This window comes from Mesoplodon densirostris, chromosome 1 (genome assembly GCF_025265405.1).
Source record: "Mesoplodon densirostris isolate mMesDen1 chromosome 1, mMesDen1 primary haplotype, whole genome shotgun sequence".
NCBI lineage: Eukaryota > Metazoa > Chordata > Mammalia > Artiodactyla > Ziphiidae > Mesoplodon > Mesoplodon densirostris.
Window position 1 is genome coordinate 73,542,585 of NC_082661.1, and position 19,650 is coordinate 73,562,234.

Below are 19,650 nucleotides of genomic sequence, written 5' to 3' on the forward strand. Positions count from 1 at the left end.
GCATTTAAACATATCAAAGTATTCTTAGGGAATAAATTCCTAGATGATCTGCCGGTACTTTTCCTTGAGAAAAGATATAGAGCAACAATAAAAATAAACAATTAACCTGCTAACTTTTAGCTCCAATTTTATTTAGTGAGAGTGTTTGTAATAAGAGACACATTTAAGGTAGTTTTTAAACTTGAGTCCCAATAGAAAACTTGTTCCAAGGAATTATTGTGTGTGCATTTCTTTTTCTTTTTCTTTTTTTTTAGATTAAGCAATTAGACTGCTTCTAGAACAGAAACAGAAAGGGAGCAACAATGTTGTGAATTAAAATTACTTTCCTCTTACTTGAGCCCATGAATCCTCAGATAGTCAAAATACGAATTCATTACTAATATCAATAATTAAGCAGCAGAGGGAAGATTTATCATGGCACTTATGTTGCTCACTGGCGTCAGAATCATGTGCTAACCTGCGCATCAAGATAAAATTCCCCCGCTGAGGTGCCCGGGAAGGAATGCCATCACCACCTGCAGTAGAGTTAACTTGCTGTGCTTTTAGGAAATGCACGCATGTTAAGGATAAAGGCAAGAGAATATGTTGGCAATAGGCAGGGGCTAAAAGGAAATTGCAGCTTGCTGCTCCATTCAACTGACTCAGAATAGCATCTCTGAAGCTAGGAAGCCAGAGCTAGTGGGAAAGCTTACCAAGGCAGAATTGCACAGCTACTCACACTTGCAGGGTAGAGGTTCTGCAGAGGTTCTGTCCAGTAGCAGCAGCAGCCGGCTACTTCTGTGTCTTTCTTCCAGCAGGCAAATGCCTGACAGCTCTCAGGATGCCTGTCAAATAACCCCAGCAAACAGGTGCTATTTCCCCAAAGATCAGCAAGAATTGCACAGAATTCGACAGTGTCCAGCTCATGGCTGTTTAACACTCACTGCCTCCCAATGGCCCTCGTTTTCAGGTAAGCTTTTAAAAGAAAGGGCCCTATTTCCTTCTTCTTCTCTGGCCCTCATCGTGCCCACTGGGAGCCTTAACACCTCTTCTCTTTTGGCTAGTTAATTCCCACATAACGAGTGGAAAAAGACTTCAAGTATGGAGACATCATGAAATTGTGCTTTTAAGGGTGAACTAATGATGAGGTAAAAAGCTTTCCTGTGGTAGGTTAACAATAAAACGTATAAAAATGGCTACGTCTATTTTTATGTGCTCTATGTGCTAAGTTCTGTATGCCTTACAATCATTTTCGTCTTTACTCCTTGCACCAAGCTTGCAAAGCAGGCACTGATCAATCCTGTTTGGCAGAGAAGGAAACCAAGGAAAACAATGTTTTTACTTATCTATGTAGAAATAGATGCCCACCCACACTCATTCACTTCTGCCCTTTCTTAATCATAATCCTCAAAGCCCACTAAATTCAAATAACTTCTTAGGTGCCTATTAGAGAATGTGATAAACTATATAGTTTTATACCCCATAACTAAGTCCAGACAGTTTTTTTTTAATCATGGTCATATTTAATAACAGTCTAAATTTATAAGCCTAACACCAGTACTCCAGTCTTCTACTTATTCATGCTAATATATTCTTGTTTTGATGTGATCCTACCCATTTAAAATGGGTACCACTCTCTCCTTATAATGGTTTTCGGGCATGTATTCAATTTACTTCTTTCCTCTGTAAGGAAAAATGGCTGTGGATCTCACACAGATGCTACTGAGTAGAATGACCTTCAGCAAGCAGAGATAAACAAGAGCTGCTTTTCATCTCCCAACCATTGATTTTCTGCAAGGCAAACCACAAAGCTGCTTTGAAGTCCAGGAGAGAAGGGAGATAAAACTGAAGGGAAGAGTGGATTTGAAATAAACTTAATCTCTGTCATCTAGGTGTAGATGGCTATTGGCAAAGCTGAAACTGCCAGATTTTATCAAGAGAGAATTTAGATTATTCTTAAAAGAGGGTATTTTAAGTTGGTAAAACTGGGTTAGGGGAAGGGTAGTATAGAAAACAAAGAGAAATCTGAAAGGATCTTGGATAAAACTTAACTTAGCAGAAATGGTTGCTTTTAATCAAATAGTAGCAAGTGTGTAGTGTACAATCTGACCACTGTTCAGTCATCCCTTTCGTGTATATTGTATAATAGGACCACATATATGGATTGTAAGAGTAATTATTATTTGTGTCAAAATTTCTTATTTGAAAACAACATGGTAGATAAAAATTTTGGCTTGATAGTTTTACAGAACAGTTAGGACTTTTTAAACACTTTTCCTTTTACAAAATGCTTTTCCATGAGCTTCAGCATAAGCCTGGGAGACAGGCTGGATCACTGCTATTATCCGTGTTTCATACATGAGGAACTAGAGCCTTAGAGAGCCTAAGTGAATCGCACAGGGACACACTGAGGGCCATTGGAGAGGCCAGAAGTTTCCAGGCTTTCTTACTCTTGATCTCCTCTTCTTGTACGCTTCCTCTAATCTGTGGTTTCTTAAGGGGGAGGAAAACTCTCTCTTCTCTCTCCTCTTTCTGAAACATGCATTGTTTTTCTCTGGGTGGTCTTTTGACAATTTACTCTTCATGTGATACTGTTGAGATCTTGAGACATATTTCTTATTCTCAAGGTGTCTGGAGGTTAAATCCTGACAGGGGAGATTGGGAGGCCCTGCTCTGAGGACGGCCACGGAGGTTGGAGGTTGAGCTTCCTAAATAGTGCTGCAGGAAGCGGGATTTACCATGATTCTGGTGGGCTTAAGGGTACTTAGTGTTGTGAAAGGAAAGATCCTTGAGAAAGTTCAACCCTTCTCTCAACCATGAGCACTAAACAACTGGCAGCCAACCTGAAAGCCCAGCCCACAGTTCTTCCTCATTCCAGCCTTCCAAGATCTGGTTTAAACAAAAATACACATGCTGCGTGAGGGGCAAGGCATCATGGAGGAGTTAAGGTTTCACCTGCCTTTGAGATAACTGAATCACTCATGTGCTCTCATGCGGCAACAAAAACATGACCCGGAGCCAAGATTTATCAGGTCAAGGGTCTGTGTTGGGAATGACAGCCTTTAGAGCTGCCAGTGGGACCCTTTGGTAATTTTTATACAACTAATTTGTATAAAAATTTAATTTAGCATTTTGTTTAGATCCTAAAAATCATCTTTTTTATTCTAGCTGGTAAGTAATAATACCCTAATAAAATTTCAATCGGGCTTTACAATAAATGCCTAGCACCTTTTTAAAAGGCTCAGTTAATGTCCTAGGCAGGACAAGGTAATTAAGAGGGCTAAATAATTGCAACAATTAATTTCCTCATTAATTTATTCTTTTTGATTTAATAGAATTAATTTAGCTGACCATAATGAACTTCAATATGAATTTTTATATTATTCCACTTAATCAAAATGGGCAGTTTTAAATTCACTTGAGTGTCATACAATTATTTATAAGGCACTTAATATAGCCAGCTTCTGCTTGAGCTATTGTCAGCTTACGGGATAGTTTCTGTACAAGTATGTAAAATCTTGCTTTATGTAAGTTATATAAGTCACCACTGAAATTTTAAAATAGTTGTTATATTGCTGCATAAGATTCATGTTAAAATGACATTTCCAGGGGACACACAGTTTTGAGAGGCATGAGCCCACTGTGTCCCCCTTTGCCTGGCAAAGCAATAAAGCTATTCTTAAAAAAAAATGACATTTCCAGAATTTATACTGAAATGAGTGGGTTAAGATGTAAATTATTTATTAAAATCATCTCCTGTAAATTATTTCATTCATTTACACATAAACACTTTAAAAAATATGTGATTTACAAGTAAACATATTTTGGAATACGTGCTTAAATGCCTAATCAGCACATTTCATGCCCAATAAGTTTTGTAAAACATTAGTTAACCAGCAGCCAGATAAATATCTATAGGTATATTTATTTCTGAACTAGTTCTTCTGAACCAGTCCCTCTCTATTACCTGGGATGCTGTTAGACTTAATCCCATTAGGATTCATATTAGTTCATTTAATGTAAAAAGTGGGAGGGCTATTTTTAAAAATTACCTTGTTACCAGGAAAACACTCATCTCATGCCTCTTTTTAGGCATCAAATTTTGGCATAAATCAAGACTACCTGACATCAACAATAAGGTATGTTGATATGAAAAAAATTTTTGTTACAAACTAAACATAGATAAACCACAATTTAGGGGGACTATACGGTCATTGTTGCAGTAGCCCCAAAGTAGGGTTGAAAAACTTTTTAACACTGATCAGCCTCTATCAGATTAATTCAAGAAAGTACATAACTCAAACTAACCTCCTAGCTCTGAATCAATATTTTATAACTCTTTTTTTCTACACCAAGGTAAATGCATAGATCAGTGGAAATGGATTCTTCCTGTTTCCACTAGTTGCTCAGGGTGGACCTTCATGCCAAGGCAAATCTCAGGAAGTCCTTTGCAGAGCAGTCATGCTAGGGCAGATGGACAGGGGTGGATAATACTTCTGGAACAAGAACCTCCTTTGTAAACAGGAATCAGGCTCCGAATAAGGAGTTAAAATGGTCACACTGAGCACTGCATTAGATGCTTTATCCTGTAATCTTGTATACATAATTAACGATGATTTGTGAGTGCAGAGATTGTTTTTAATCCTCATTACCCATTAAAAAAAAGATTCTCTTTCTTGGTTGTGCATTAGTATGCAAATTACCCCCATGTCATTTGGCCTCAATCCAGTGGTCATATTCCTCACATGCCTTTCAGGTCCTTAATGACCCTATATGGAGTCCATGGTGATGAATGCAAGGTACATGGGGTTAAAGATAATTTTAGAAAAGATATGATATCTGACAAGTAATAAATTATCAGGATTGTTTATCTTAGGCATAAAAGTAATTTTTTTTTAAGTTAGCAAGTGACCTAACTGATCTCTATTTCTTCTCTTGTATGATTAATAGAGCTAGAAACTCGCTAACCATCTCGTCTCCTTGTTAGTCTCCCTCTTCGGCTTTCCACACTTGACTAGGAGGCTGATACAAGGACTTTTTTCCAATTCTTCGAGCCTGGTGCCTGGCAAAGACATAGAAGACAAAGGTTAAAGGCCAACTTTGACCCGGTATACCAAGGACTTGACTGTAGACAGAAACAATGTGGTTCTCTACCAGAGACGTGTTTTCTGGATAATGCTGTCTTGGAGTTGAAGAGGTAACTTAATACATAGCAGGAGTTCCTGGAACAGTGGTTCTCCCCTCAGATTGGGGAAATGCAGATACTTAATGGCATTTTTTTTTTTTTTTTGGAAAATCTTTACTTTTGAGTGGGTGAATATGGAAGGCGCAGTGAGAGTGGCATCTGCTAGGAGCTGATACTAAGTGGCACATCTACGAATGTCATAGAGTCAACAGTGAGTTTAATCAACATTATTTTGTGCTTCATTTTTGTATCCTATGCCTAACATAACACAGGCTTGACCTAAATTTGACCTGTAATAGATGTGTAATGGGTTGAAACTGGTGTTCTTTCCCTTCTCTATCTGTATGTTGTGGACAGAGAAATGTGTTAAGAATCAGGAAAGCAGAATTGTAATTTTGGATCTGTCTTTTACTAGCTATGTGATTTTTACAAAATCATTTCACTGTTCTTATTGTTTGGACAATGATGCTTGTATTGGATGATCTTTAAATTCCTTTTACCTTCATGATTTATAATCTATAGACAATATAATGACCATAGGACGGTTAAAATGAGTAGTTTTCTGGTAAATATTATTGACTGGCTTTCAAAAAAATAAAAAATAAATAAAAAGAAAGCTGTGATTTATGATGTTTGTCTACTTCTAAATACTCCTGCTGTGGCCAATTTTAAGCTACCAAGGTGAGATCACTGAACGTGGAATTGGGAAGAAATGGGCATGTTCAGCTATTCCAAGCCAAGAGGAGACAGTTCTAGCACACTATAAGCCCCAAAACAGTAAATTATTCTACCCTAAAAGACTGAAAAGTATGCTAATATAGTTGAGAAGAAATTAATTATGGTAAACAAAAAAAGTTTCCAGCGTTAATGAGAAAATTAATGCATGGATTGTCTCAATTTTTAATACTTTGACTAGTGACCACACTGTAACAGTTTTTAAAAAGAATGGTAGGCATGTAATGTTTTTCAAAAAGTCAGATACAGGGTTTCCCTGGTGGCGCAGTGGCTAACAATCTGCCTGCCAATGCAGGTGTCACGGGTTTGAGCCCTGGTCCGGGAAGATCCCACATAGCGTGGAGCAACTAAGCCCGTGCGCCACAACTACTGAGCCTGTGCTCTAGAGCCCATGAGCCACAACTACTGAGCTTGCGTGCCACAGCTACTGAAGCCCACGTGCCTAGAGCCCGTGCTCTGCAACAAGAAAAACCACTTCAATGAGAAGCCTGTGCACCACAACGAAGAGTAGCCCCCACTCGCTGCAACTAGAGAAAGCCACGTGCAGCAATGAAGACCCAATGCAGCCAAAAATAAATAAATAAAATAAATGTATAATAAAAAATAAATTTATAAAAATTCACAAATACGTGTAAAGACAGTATTAGTTTCAAAAGTTGAATCTTTTAGTATGACAGGAAGCAATATTTAGAATATGATCTAATGCTTTAAGTGCTCTTGCTATAGCTCCAAGATTAGTCTTAAGCCAAGACAGGACAGTGTTTACATCGCCACCACACAGAGGATTAATATATATCAAGGAATGTTGGCAATACTATACCTTGGTAGCCATTCATGCATTGATTATTGGTCACCACGAGCATTAGAACAGAATGGTATTATTGAAATGCTGCAAACAATGCAAACTAAAAATGAGTCCTCTGAAAGGGATGAGAAAGGATATCAAAGAATGTCTATTAGACCTATTTTATTATTCTTTTTAAATTTAGCATTTCTGTGTTTTGGGAAAGGGATGCAACTAGCTTAGCTTATTCTGTTGTTGGAAGTGATTTGCTCCAACTTCTAGGATTATAGAATTTTAGAGTTGGGTAGAATATTTGAGATCCTTTCTTCACTGCGTGAATTGAGATTTCCATTTATTTATATATCATCAGGTACCAGATAAGTTTGGCACTTGAAAAATTACCTGGGTTTTTTCTATTCATATAAAATATCTAAGCTAGAGATTCAATTCAGTTTTACGTTTATCAAGCATCTCCAGTGTACTGGGTTGCTGAAGATAACAAGAGGTATAAATTATGGACTCTGACTTTAAAGGGAGCTCATATTTTAAAAATAGGGGTTCCAAATGTGAACAGATAATTGCAAAATGATGCAATAAGTCTGTTATTAGAAGTATGAATGGAATGCTTTGATAGACTTGAGGCTCTTAATGCAGTACGGGGAAGTCAGAGAAGACTGGAGAATATGCTACTGTTGCTGGATTATGAAGCATTTATAAATGTGTGTGTGTGTGTGTGTGTGTCTGTGGGGCTGGTGGTGGTAGCAAGGGCATTCCAGGCAGAGGGAAGAGACTGCTGATGCCAGAAACAAACAGTGTTGACAGTGACAGTGTAGGAGTCAATAATATATCAAAAAGGACCTCTACAAAGGTTTAATTCAACAAATAGGTGTTGAGGTCAACTTTGTTGAAATCATCTGCCATCGAATAACACGCCCTTCATGTAGACATGGCAGTGATTGTATGCTCTTTCTTATTTTACTGTTGAGAATATTACATATTATTCGTAATTTCAATGTTTAAAAAAGCTTCCATTTTTTTTCAAAATAAGCCTAAACATATCAAGTTTTAAGACAGACCAATTGCAAAATTGTGATGCAGGTTGGCTACTATTATCTGCTCCCACAGCTCTCCTCACAACACTCAGGTCTTCACCCTCTCTCATTACCTACCACCCCATTCAGTTCAAATCTCTGCTGCTCCATCTTCCTCTGCTTTCTCAGGAAGGCAAAGTTAAAACTCAGAACCATTCCTTCCAAAAGATCATCAGTGCTGCACTATGATTATGAAGTCAAATAAGTCATCAAAGATTGAAGGAAAGGGCAGGAGGACTTATTTTCCTAACTAGGGTAGATAATGGCCCAAAAATGATGTTAGAGAAATCGTGGTAAAATTTTCTTTTCTCATTAATTATCACATTTTTACTTTGTATATTATGTAAAGATCACAGAATTACATAACCACTGATTATGTCAGTGTCTTGTAAGTAGTAGGTATTCAAAATGTATTTGGTGAATGACTGAATATAACTTAATTGAGCAAAACAAACAAAATAACACAGCTGCTGGGATAACTTGATAGCCACATGCAAGAATGAAGTTGGATACTTACCTCACTCCATATACAAAAATTAAAGACCTTGGGAGGGGTTAATGGGGAATGACTGCTAATAGGTACACGATTTCTTTTTTGGGTTTTGAAAATGTTCTGAAATTAGATAGCAGTGATGATTGCACAGGTTTGTGAATCTACTAAAAAACATGAATTGTACATTTTAAAAGGGTGAATTTTAAGGTATGTGATTATATCTGAATAAAAAAATAGATGCCCAAAACACCCAAAACAAACAGCAACAATAAAACCATAGTTAAGAAAGCTTTGAGGCTCTCATTGAAATGTTCTACCTAGGTAGTCCTAACATTGAAGAAGAATATAAGTTAAAGATGAAAGAACATGTTTTAGTTAAAACAAAATTGAAAATAGTAAAAAAGATGCACTGTATTTTAATAATGCTAAGATGCATATTTTTTCACATTTCTGAAATGGAAATGAATCTTATAATTGCTGGTGTGTCACAGTTTATTTGGCTTCTTTTTTTCTTTCTCCATGGTACATAAATTGTGATATATCTTAGCTTCAGTGAAATGCTTAATTTTGTGAATAATGGGACAGAGGCTGCCAGTTGTCCCTCAATGTATTCTCCTCTTCTCACATAGTAATAACATTTTTTAACTGGGTAAATGGCTGCCCAGCCAAAACTGTATTCCAGATTTTCTTGATAGCTAGTTGTGGCCACATGTGTAAGTTCTGGTGAGCGGTATGTACGCAGAAGTAATATATGCACCTTCTGGTTTGTGCCCTTAAAGAGAAGGAGTGTGCCCTCCCTTCTCTCCTTCTCTTTTTTTCCTCCCTCCCTACTTTTTCCTTCTCTCTCTTTTTTGTTTTCCCTCCCTCCTCCTTCATTCCTTTCCTTCTAAATTGTAGATATCATGGTGGGAGCTAACGGCCATCTTGATCTATGAGATAGAAACTAAGTGTTGAGGGTGGTAAAGAATGAGAACAGACACCTGAGTACTTAATGCTAATGAAACCAATACACTAGCCCTAGATTGACTATGCAGACTTTTATGTGAGAGACAAATAAAGTTCTAGCTTGTCTAAGTCACTCTTATTTTGGGTGTCTCAGCTACAGGAGCTGAAAAATATTCTATATAATATGAATGGTTTCTTACTTTCATTTTTCTTGAAGTAAACTGTTATTACTTTCTCCAAAGGGTTATATTCTGCTCCCTCTAAACACACACACACACACACACACACACACACATATCTGGGCCCAAAATGAGTTACCAAATATAGCATTTACTTATAAGGAATGTATTGTGAATAGCTTTTCAGTTTTCATTATCATGGAAGGATGATTTCAGCTCACATTCAGTCTATATTTCTAAAGAATACCTTTGTTAGGACTGTCTGTTCAATGCAATGGAAGACAGCCTTTTCAGTGTAACTGAGACTTCTTGATAATGCTAAATGTGCCTCGTCAGTTGAATTCTGGCTTTGCATTGGTGCGGTAAAAATACATGATCGGATTTCATTGTTAAGAAAATTCTTGCAGCAATACATGTACAGTCAAGTTTGTTGCCTGGATAGCTGAACACTTCAGTCATGAGATTAAAAAAAAAATGTCTCATGACAAAACTTGAAATGGAAATGTAACAATCTGGAAGTCTAGTTCTGCCTTAGAGTGGCAAGGCTGTGAAGAGCTGTGTTGCTAGGGGTGATGCCACTCTGTCCTTTTGACAGCCAGACTTCATATCTGAGGAGATGGGACAGTGAGGAGGCCTGTTGGCTTGAGCTTATTAATGCCACCATCTAGAATACAGATTCTTGGATATTTCATCTTCACAAGATGAGCCGCAAACTGAAAAAAAAAAGGGACAGATTTATAAAGGATACACAAAATTGATATATCTCCAATCCCGTTTTTTTCTCAAGCTGTGATAGACAAATGATAATGATATTACTGCTGTCACTGTTCTATCAACGAATCATTAATTTAGTTTTTAATATAAATTAAATCCCTCTTTTCAAACATATTTATGCTATGGGATAAATGTCTCTCTTTAATTATCTTGTAAACTTGTTTGAATAGGCAATAAATATACTTGGTAAACAATTCAAACAATATAAAAGGGTATACCATGAGACTATACAGGTAAATTCCTCCTACCTCTGTTCTCAGTCTCCCTCTCCAGAGAACATTAATATTCCTATTTTTCATATATCCTTCCAGTGAGAGTCAAAACATACTCAAATCTATATTTTGAACAATTTTTACAGTATTTTCAACATATTAGTTATTGCAATTACATGCACAATATCTCAAAGAAGGCCCATGAACTGGTTCTAACATGTTTTTGGAGCAACTGCAATGAACAGTTTGAGACCATAATTTTGGAATAAATTTGAAGGACTGCTCCAAGAAGTCTTCTAGATGCCTAGCAAAGCAGGGCTTTGAAAAATTATCAAGACATACACATTTCTCTCTGACTTGCCCATGTCTACCTATCCAGGATCATTGATTATCTTTCTCTACTCCTTGTACTTTACGATGAAGCAGTCCTGGACTGTAATCAATCCCCTGACAGATGGGGTCACTTTAGGATTCAGAGACTTTTTTGGTTGTGCACTGTCTGTTGGAAACATGCTCCATTTCCCACCAACTCCTGGTCCCCTGCTTTAGTTTCTCCTCACAAGCAACCCCCCACCCCGACCTGCCTAAGTTCTACTTACTTCCTTACTCAGACAATTCCTTGTTTAGGAGTTTCCATTAGGGGGCCCTCTCTTCAGGCCCCCAGATTTTTTGTGCAAATCTCTACCTTTGGCTTACCACATTTATTTAAATTGCCCATTTAAGAGCCTGCCTTCCTCTAGCAAGCTGTAAACTCCTCTAGGACAGTGAGAGTGTTGTTTCTTTTTCTCTCTCTCTTTTTTTAACATCTTTATTGTAGTATAATTGCTTTACAATGGTGTGTTAGTTTCTGCTTTATAACAAAGTGAATCAGTTATACATATACATATGTTCCCATATCTCTTCCCTCTTGCATCTCCCTCCCTCCCACCCTCCCTATCCCACCCCTTTAGGTGGTCACAAAGCACCTAGCTGATCTCCCTGTGCTATGCGGTTGCTTCCCAGTAGCTATCTATTTTACATTTGGTAGTGTATATATGTCCATGCCACTCTCTCACGTCGTCCCAGCTTACCCTTCCCCCTCCCTGTGTCCTCAACTCCATTCTCTACGTCTGCATCTTTATTCCTGTCCTGCCCCTAGGTTCATCAGAATCTTTTTTTTTTGTTTTTTTAGATTCCATATATATGTGTTAGCATACGGTATCTGCTTTTCTCTTTCTGACTTACTTCACTCTGTATGACAGAGTCTAGGTCCATCCACCTCACAACAAATAACTCAGTTTCATTTCTTTTTATGGCTGAGTAATATTGCATTGTATAAATGTGCCACATCTTCTTTATCCAGTTATCTGTCAATGGACACTTAGGTTGCTTCCATGTCCTGGCTATTGTAAATAGTGCTGCAGTGAACATTGTGGTACATGACTCTTTTGAATTATGGTTTTCTCAGGGTATATGCCCAGTAATGGGATTGCTGGGTCATATGGTAGTTCTATTTTTAGTTTTTTAAGGAACCTCCATAATGTTCTCCATAGTGGCTGTATCAATTTACATTCCCACCAACAGTGCAAGAGGGTTCCCTTTTCAACATACCCTCTCCAGCATTTATTGTTTGTAGATTTTTTGATGATGGCCATTCTGACCGGTGTGAAGTGATAACTCATTGTAGTTTTGATTTGCATTTCTCTAATGATTAGTGATGTTGAGCATCTTTTCATGTGTTTGTTGGCAATCTGTATAACTTCTTTGGAGAAATGTCTATATAGGTCTTCTGCCCATTTTTGGACTGGGTTGTTTGTTTTTTTGAGATTGAGCTTCATGAGCTGCTTGTATATTTTGGAGATAATCCTTTGTCAGTTGCTCCATTTGCAAATATTTTCTCCCATTCTGAGGGTTGTCTTTTCATCTTGTTCATGGTTTCTTTCGCTGTGCAAAAGCTTTTAAGTGTCATTAGGTTCCATTTGTTTATTTTTAATTTCCATTTCTCTAGGACACGGGTCAAAAAGGATCTTGCTGTGATTTATGTCAGAGTGTTCTGCCTATGTTTTCCTCTAAGAGTTTGACAGTGTCTGGCCTTACATTTAGGTCTTTAATCCATTTTGAGTTTATTTTTGTGTATGGTGTTAGGAAGTGTTCTAATTTCATTCTTTTACATGTAGCTGTCCAGTTTTCCCAGCACCACTTATTGAAGAGGCTGTCTTTTCTCCACTGTATATTCCTGCCTCCTTTATCAAAGATAAGTTGACCATATGTGCGTGGGTTTATCTCTGGGCTTTCTATCCTGTTCCGTTGATCTATCTTTCTGTTTTTGTGCCAGTACCATACTGTCTTGATTACCGTAGCACTGTAGTATAGTCTGAAGTCAGGGAGCCTGATTCCTCCAGCTCCGTTTTTCTTTCTCAAGATTGCTTTGGCTATTCGGGGTCTTTTGTGTTTCCATACAAATTGTGCAATTTTTTTTCTAGTTCTGTGAAAAATGCCATTGGTAGTTTGATAGGGATTGCACAGAATCTGTAGATTGCTTTGGATAGTATAGTCCCTAGTGCCCGGCACGTGGCAGGGTCTCAATATACGCCTGTTGGTCTCAACTAAACTATGGTAAAGGACAAATACCCAAGGGCAAAAGGGTAAGAAGTAGAGGTAAAGTAAAGAAAGTTTTCTTTAGCTCTCTGGCCATTCTCTGTCTATAGGTGGTGTCCTATTCCTCCCCCTTGTGTGTTTGTGTCCTCACGTTTTTCTCAATTACTTTATCATAACCTGATCTCAGATCCTTCAAGAAAAATGACTATTACCTGCTCACAGTGCTACTGCCTCTTGGAAGTATTTGAAGCTTAATATTGGTGAAGTCTCAAGCCAGCAGTCTAGACTTTATGGGTTCAAAAGAATCAGCTGAGTGGTTTGGTCAGGATAACTTCAAGGCCTCACTCAGAGATTCTGTTTATTGAGCTTCGGCTCAGGAATGTGTTTTTTGTTTTTGTTTTTATTTTTCAACAAACACCATTAGATGATTCTAAAGTAGGTCTGTGGACAATATTTTCAAAAATACTATCTTAAGCCCAAGGATAAAGATATCGTAAGTAGGTGAAATATTGGGTTGGCCAAAAAGTTCATTCGGTCTTTTTCCATAAGATGGCTGTAGTAGAACTTAGTTGCTTTAATGTCATTTGAAACAATTTTGTTAGACTGTACTGTGACAGCTGTCATAGAAGCGTGCATTTAAAAAAAATTTATCAAAACTGGTGAATTTTTGTGTAGCCATTTTAATATTGAAGATGGAAGAAAAAAGCAACATTTTCGGCATATTATGCTTTAATATTTCAAGAAAGGTTAAAAACACAACTGAAACGCAAAAAAAGATTTATGCAGCATATGGAGAAGATGCTGTGACTGATCGAACGTGTCAAAAGTGGTTTGTGAAGTTTCGTGCTGGAGATTTCTCACTGGACGATGCTCCATGGTTGGGTAGACAGGTTGAAGTTGATAGCAATCAAATCGAGACATTAATTGAGAACACTGAACATTATACCATGAGGGAGATAGCCGACATACTCAAAACATCCAAATCAAGCGTTGAAAATCATCTGCACCAGCTTGGTTATGTGAATCGCTTTGATGTTTAGGTTCTACATAAGTTAAGTGAAAAAAACCTTCTTGACCATATTTCCACATGCGATTCTTTGCTGAAACGGAATGAAAATGTTCTGTTTTTAAAACAAATTGTGATGGGCGATGAAAAGTGGATACTGTACAATAACGTGGAATGTAAGAGATCGTGGGGCAAGTGAAATGAACCACCACCAACCACACCAAAGGCCGGTCTTCATCCAAAGAAGGTGATGTTGTATATGTGGTGGGATTGGAAGGGAGTCCTCTATTATGAGCTCCTTCCAGAAAACCAAACGATTAATTCCAACAAGTACTGCTCCCCATTAGACCAACTGAAAGCAGTACTAGACGAAAAGCATCCAGAACTAGTCAACAGAAAACGCATAATCTTCCATCAGGATAATGCAAGACTGCATGTTTCTTTTATTTGCCTTCACCATTTTCCAGCTCAGTAGCAGCCTACTGCTACTAAATGTAGCCTACTGCTACATTTATTTCGGTCTTTACAGAATTCTCTTAATGGAAAAAATTTCGATTCCCTAGAAGACTGTAAAAGGCACCTGGACCAGTTCTTTGCTCAAAAAGATGAAAAGTTTTGGGACGATGGAATTATAAAATTGCCTGAAAAATGGCAGAAGGTAGTGGAACAAAACGGTGAATACATTGTTCAATAAAGTTCTTGGTGAAAATGAAAAATGTTTCATTTATTTTTACTTAAAAACCGAAGGAACTTTTTGGCCAACCCATAGATGTTGTTGGACTCAGATCTTAGCAATTTTCAAAACTAACAGAAAAGGAACTCAGTACTGCTGACCCCACTTAACTTTTCCACAATTCTCTGCAATGCCTTAAGTGAGATTCAAGTGCTGTTCATGTTTTAGAGCATAAGCTCTTTTAGAGCCACTGAGGATATCCTTAATAGTAATTAATGTTGAAGAGAAATAGTGTACTGTATTTCAAAAGGTATCAAGTGAGCTAGAGTGTAAAGTGACCTGATCTTCATCCTGTGCTTCTTGCTTATTTCTCTTTCAACCAGTCCTTAAGAACAGAGGCACCAGATTCACCTGTCCCAAGTCACATGTGCAGGCAGCACAGTCTCTGGTACTATATGATTACTGAAACATCTTGGCTTCATTCTCCGACATGCAGCAATACAATTACCATTTAGGTCGAAATTCTAAGATAAACATATCATTACTCAGAAGGGCTTGTGGATAAGCAGTCTTAGCGTTCAGTACTTGCAAAACACTACAGAAGTCAGAAAATGCGTAAGAAAGGACTTACTGTACATTTACCTAATCTCTCTTAAACTATGCTGTAGAGCTGGAAAGAGCTCCCACTGTTATTGTAAGGAGGGACATAACAAGTAGGCTGCTACTGAGCTGGAGGATGGTGAAGGCAAAGCAGGCAGAACAGAGCATTTTAGAACAATCAGGCTGCTGCGATGTGGGAGGTCTAAGAAGAAAAGCAGAAATGGAGTACAAGGAGATGGCAAATGTTCAGGTGCCTTGAAATGAAGCAAGGCTGTGCCTAAGTAAAGAAAAAGAGCAAGTGTTGAATTTTCAGGTTAAGATTATGAGTTCTGCTCCTCCAATCCTCTGCTTGTGGTTCCAATTATCCATGTTACATATTGGCCCCTAACAGTGAAGCCACGACAGCATCTTTCCACTCCTACCATGGAAAGAGCTCTTCTCCATCTATTCATTCATTTGTTCATTCACTTATCAATCAAACATTTCACTGAATTCCTACTAAGTACCAGGCACTGTTTTAGTTTTTGCAGTGCTTACAGTTCAGTGGAGGAGACAGTAGCAAACAATATCAAGCAGTATGGCTATTACAAAAACAAAAGTTCAAGGTACTCCTGAATTTAACAGGGGTTAGGGGGCTGTTGCCCTCTCCCCATTCCTCTTTCATTAGTAACCTGGAGGGAATGAGAACCCAGAAGTGATGGTCACTGTCGTTACACTGATCAGGTAGCACTCTCTGAGTCTATAGCTTGACAGGTTAGGGAGGAAAGAAAGGGCTATGAATCCACTGTGTGAAAAAAGCCATGTCACTTATGGAGAAGATATATGGTGGAACAGAGGAGAACCAGGCACACAGAGTTCAGAGTTTCATCCATCTTTTACTTTCATCTGAAATCGGAAGCTTTACTGAGTGAATAGACAGGATACTGGACTTTGGTGATGAAGCGTCTGGTGTAGACTACAACTGCAGCTTTGGGAGAGGCCTGACTTCAAATGGAAATCATAAACCTAGACTTACTGAATGATATCCTTGGTGGAAGTGGCAAGATATCATACTGGACCAGTGTTATGAAGCCATCAGATTCATCTAGGTGCTTTCAGTAAAACACTGATACCCAGGCCCACTCCACACCAGTAAGAAGTAGAGTTTCTTGGGATGAAGCTCCAGCAACATTTTTGGTTTTTTTCACCTATAATTCTAGGTGATTCTATTGTGTAGCCAGATTGAGGATTGCTTTATTACATAATGAGATTCATTTGCTGGTCAGGTTTGTCTGGGACTTCAAACTGTAATTTTTTAAGTATAGTACTGTGTGGAGAGCAAGTCTCTTTGCACTAAAAGAGGCTGCCATGTTGTGGGGCTGGAATTTGTAAGACCAAGTCCTGCCTGGAGACAATGGGGCTCCTCAAACTGCACAACCAGTTGAGATCTAGCAGGCAACATCCTACGTGGAGTTGGCAGAATCTGGTATTCGCTGGGACAGAATTTTGGGAATCACAGACTGCAGGGGCAGCTGCATTTCTTGGGGAAGTACTCCCATTTGGAGAGGGCAAAGCTCTGGTATTTTTGTCATTCCTCTGGTTAGTGGGATCTGGTGGTGGTACTCGTTTCTAGGGCTTGGGTAGGCACACCTCAAATCATCACTGTCTGAAAGTGGCAGGCTCTTGTGGGTGCCACTCCATCTTGTTTTCTCTCTTTATCTTGCATCTGAGCTTGGACTAAGAGGCTGGCATGTTTGTCTAGAGGAAGTCAAGTTCTACTGTAGCAGGAGAATGAGTGGAGGAAAGGGATTTTTGAACTGCCACAGAGTAGTGCATGTCAACTAAGGTCAAGAAATTAAAGCTGAGAACAGGTAAGATTTGTGAGGGGTACAGACCAGGATCATGTTGTTTCTCACTGGGTATCCTAAGACACAGTTTTGGGTGGAACCTATAGTAGCAGCAGGAAGCTAAGAAAACTGGGCTCCTCAAGATTCTGCAAGGAGCACATTGCAGACAATTAAGCACATTGCAAACAATTAATTGGCCTTGTGAGTTTTAAGTTCATATTGGGGACTGGACAATGGGCATGAATTGACCAGCTCCCTGGTGAAGCTCAAGCTGAGAAGTCTCTCTCTTCCATTTATTAGTCCATTCCTTTCCCTGACAAATAATGCTAAATTTGGGGTAATATTTCAAAAGTGAAATATCACTTTTGGTTGGGTATGAAACTGAATAAGGGAACTGGCAATTAACCTGTAATGAGCAACTGTAGCAATTTCATTTTCTTGGTTTTATGGATGTGAAGCTGATGATGTGCTAGTTTTATGTGTCCTCTTGATCCTCTAGAATGATGAAAATGTGGTGCACATTTAATATTTCTGGCACCGTGTGGTTGGAGCTGCGCTGATACTTTATGCATATTATGTACCTATTTCTAAGAGTTTGGCTGGACAACTCAGGTAAACATATTTGAGATGAGAAGTAAGATATGGGGTGATTTCTCCATCTGGAGTACAGTGTGGCCTTAAATATAACCCAAGGCCTGTCTTGTCCTGATTATTTAAGAGATTTCTGGAGTCATTAATAAATGTCTTGATCATTTTAACTGCCCAACTCAGTGATCCCAATTAGAAACATAAGAGCTGTGACAAGGATTAGCAGGAAAGAGGTAGAAATGATTTAACTAATACTCCACTGATCTCTTCCCTCAATTATACAATAATTTTAAAATGTCATTTTTTGTTTTGTTCCTTATTATGTTCCTCCCATAACTGAGAAAAGTATTCTGTCTCCTGCTAGTTTTCTGTACCCAGATATTTTATAATTAACATACTGACATTTATTTTCTTAAGAGTACTACATATGTTTATTTTTATAAATAAGCTACATAAGAAAACCCTTGCACTTTGTTGGTGGGAATGTAAATTGCTGCAGTCATTATGGAAAACAGTATGGACGTTCCTCCAAAAACTAAAAACAGAATTACCATATGACCCAGAAATCCCACTGCTGGGTATGCATCCAAAGGAAATGAAATCTGGATCTTGAAGAGGCATCTGCATTCCCATGTTCATTGCAGCACTATTTACAATAGCCAAGATATAGAAACAACCTACATGTACCCCTATGTTCATAGCAGCACTATTCACAATAGCCAAGACATGGAAACAACCTAAATGTCCATCAATGGATGAATGGATAAAGAAGATGTGGTACATATATACAATGGAATACTTACTCAGCCATAAAAAGGAACAAAATAACGCCATCTGCAGCAACATAGAAGCAACTAGAGATTATCATACTAAGTTAAGTCAGAAAGAAAAATACCATATGATATCAATTATATGTGGAATCTAAAATATGACACAAATGAACTTATCTATGAAACAGAAACAGAATCATGAACATAGAGAACAGACTGGTGGTTGCCAAGGGGGAGGGGTTTGGGACAGGGATAGACTGGGAGGTTGGCATTAGTAGATGTAAGCTTTTCTATATAGAATGGATAAACAACAAGGGCCTACTCTATAGCATAGAGAACTATACTCAATATCCTATGATAAACCATAATGGAAAAGAATATTTAAAAAAAAGAATGTAGGGCTTCCCTGGTGGCGCAGTGGTTGAGAGTCCGCCTGCCGATGCAGGGGACATGGATTCGTGTCCTGTTCTGGGAAGATCCCATATGCCATGGAGCAGCTAGGCCCGTGAGCCATGGCCACTAAGCCTGCGCGTCCGGAGCCTGTGCTCCGCAACGGGAGAGGCCACAACAGTGAGAGGCCCGCGTACCGCAAAAAAAAAAAAAAAAAAAAAAAAAAAGAATGTATATATATGTTTAACTGAATCACTTTGCCGTACAGCAGTAATTAACACAACATTGTAAATCAACTATACTTCAATTAAAAAAAAAAAAGAAACAACCTAAATGTTCATTGACAGGTAATGGATCAAGAAAATGTTGTGTATATATACAATGGATTATTAGTCAACCTTAAAAAAGGAAATCCTGCCATTTGTGATACATGGGTGGACCTGGAGGATATATGCTAAGTGAAATAAGCCAGAGACATAAAAACAAATATGTATGATTTCACTTACATGTGGAATCAAAAATAGTCAAGTTCATAGAAGCACAGGTAGAATGGTGGTTGCCAGGGGTGAAGGGGTCAATGGGAGGACATGGGCAGATGTTGGTCAAAGGGTACAAAGTTTCAGTTGTGCAAGATGAATAAGTTCTGGAGATCTAATGTACAGCATGGTGACTAGTTACTATATATAGCAAGTATAACAACGCCTCATTGTATACTTGAAATTTGCTAAGAAAAAAAAGAAAAAAAATGGTGAAGTGATGGATATATTAATTGGCTTGATTTTGGTGAATCATTTCATAATGTATACATATATAAAAACATCAAGATGTATACTTTTAATATAC

General features: G+C 38.2%; 1 protein-coding gene across 4 annotated transcripts in view; it reads right to left on the reverse strand.

Moving 5' to 3' along the window:
* Positions 1-9,429: 9,429 nt before the first annotated feature.
* The window catches only part of TBCK (TBC1 domain containing kinase), a 234,974-nt gene continuing 224,753 nt past the window's right edge, over positions 9,430-19,650 (reverse strand). For 3 of the 4 annotated variants that reach the window (XM_060104569.1, XM_060104545.1, XM_060104552.1), the window contains exon 26: positions 9,430-10,104. In XM_060104569.1, the coding sequence (XP_059960552.1) occupies positions 9,994-10,104 (111 nt within the window). In that variant the 3' untranslated portion in view covers positions 9,430-9,993. Of the gene's footprint in view, positions 10,105-13,712; positions 14,055-19,650 lie in introns of those variants that run through there. The other variant, XM_060104561.1, reaches the window with a different exon arrangement.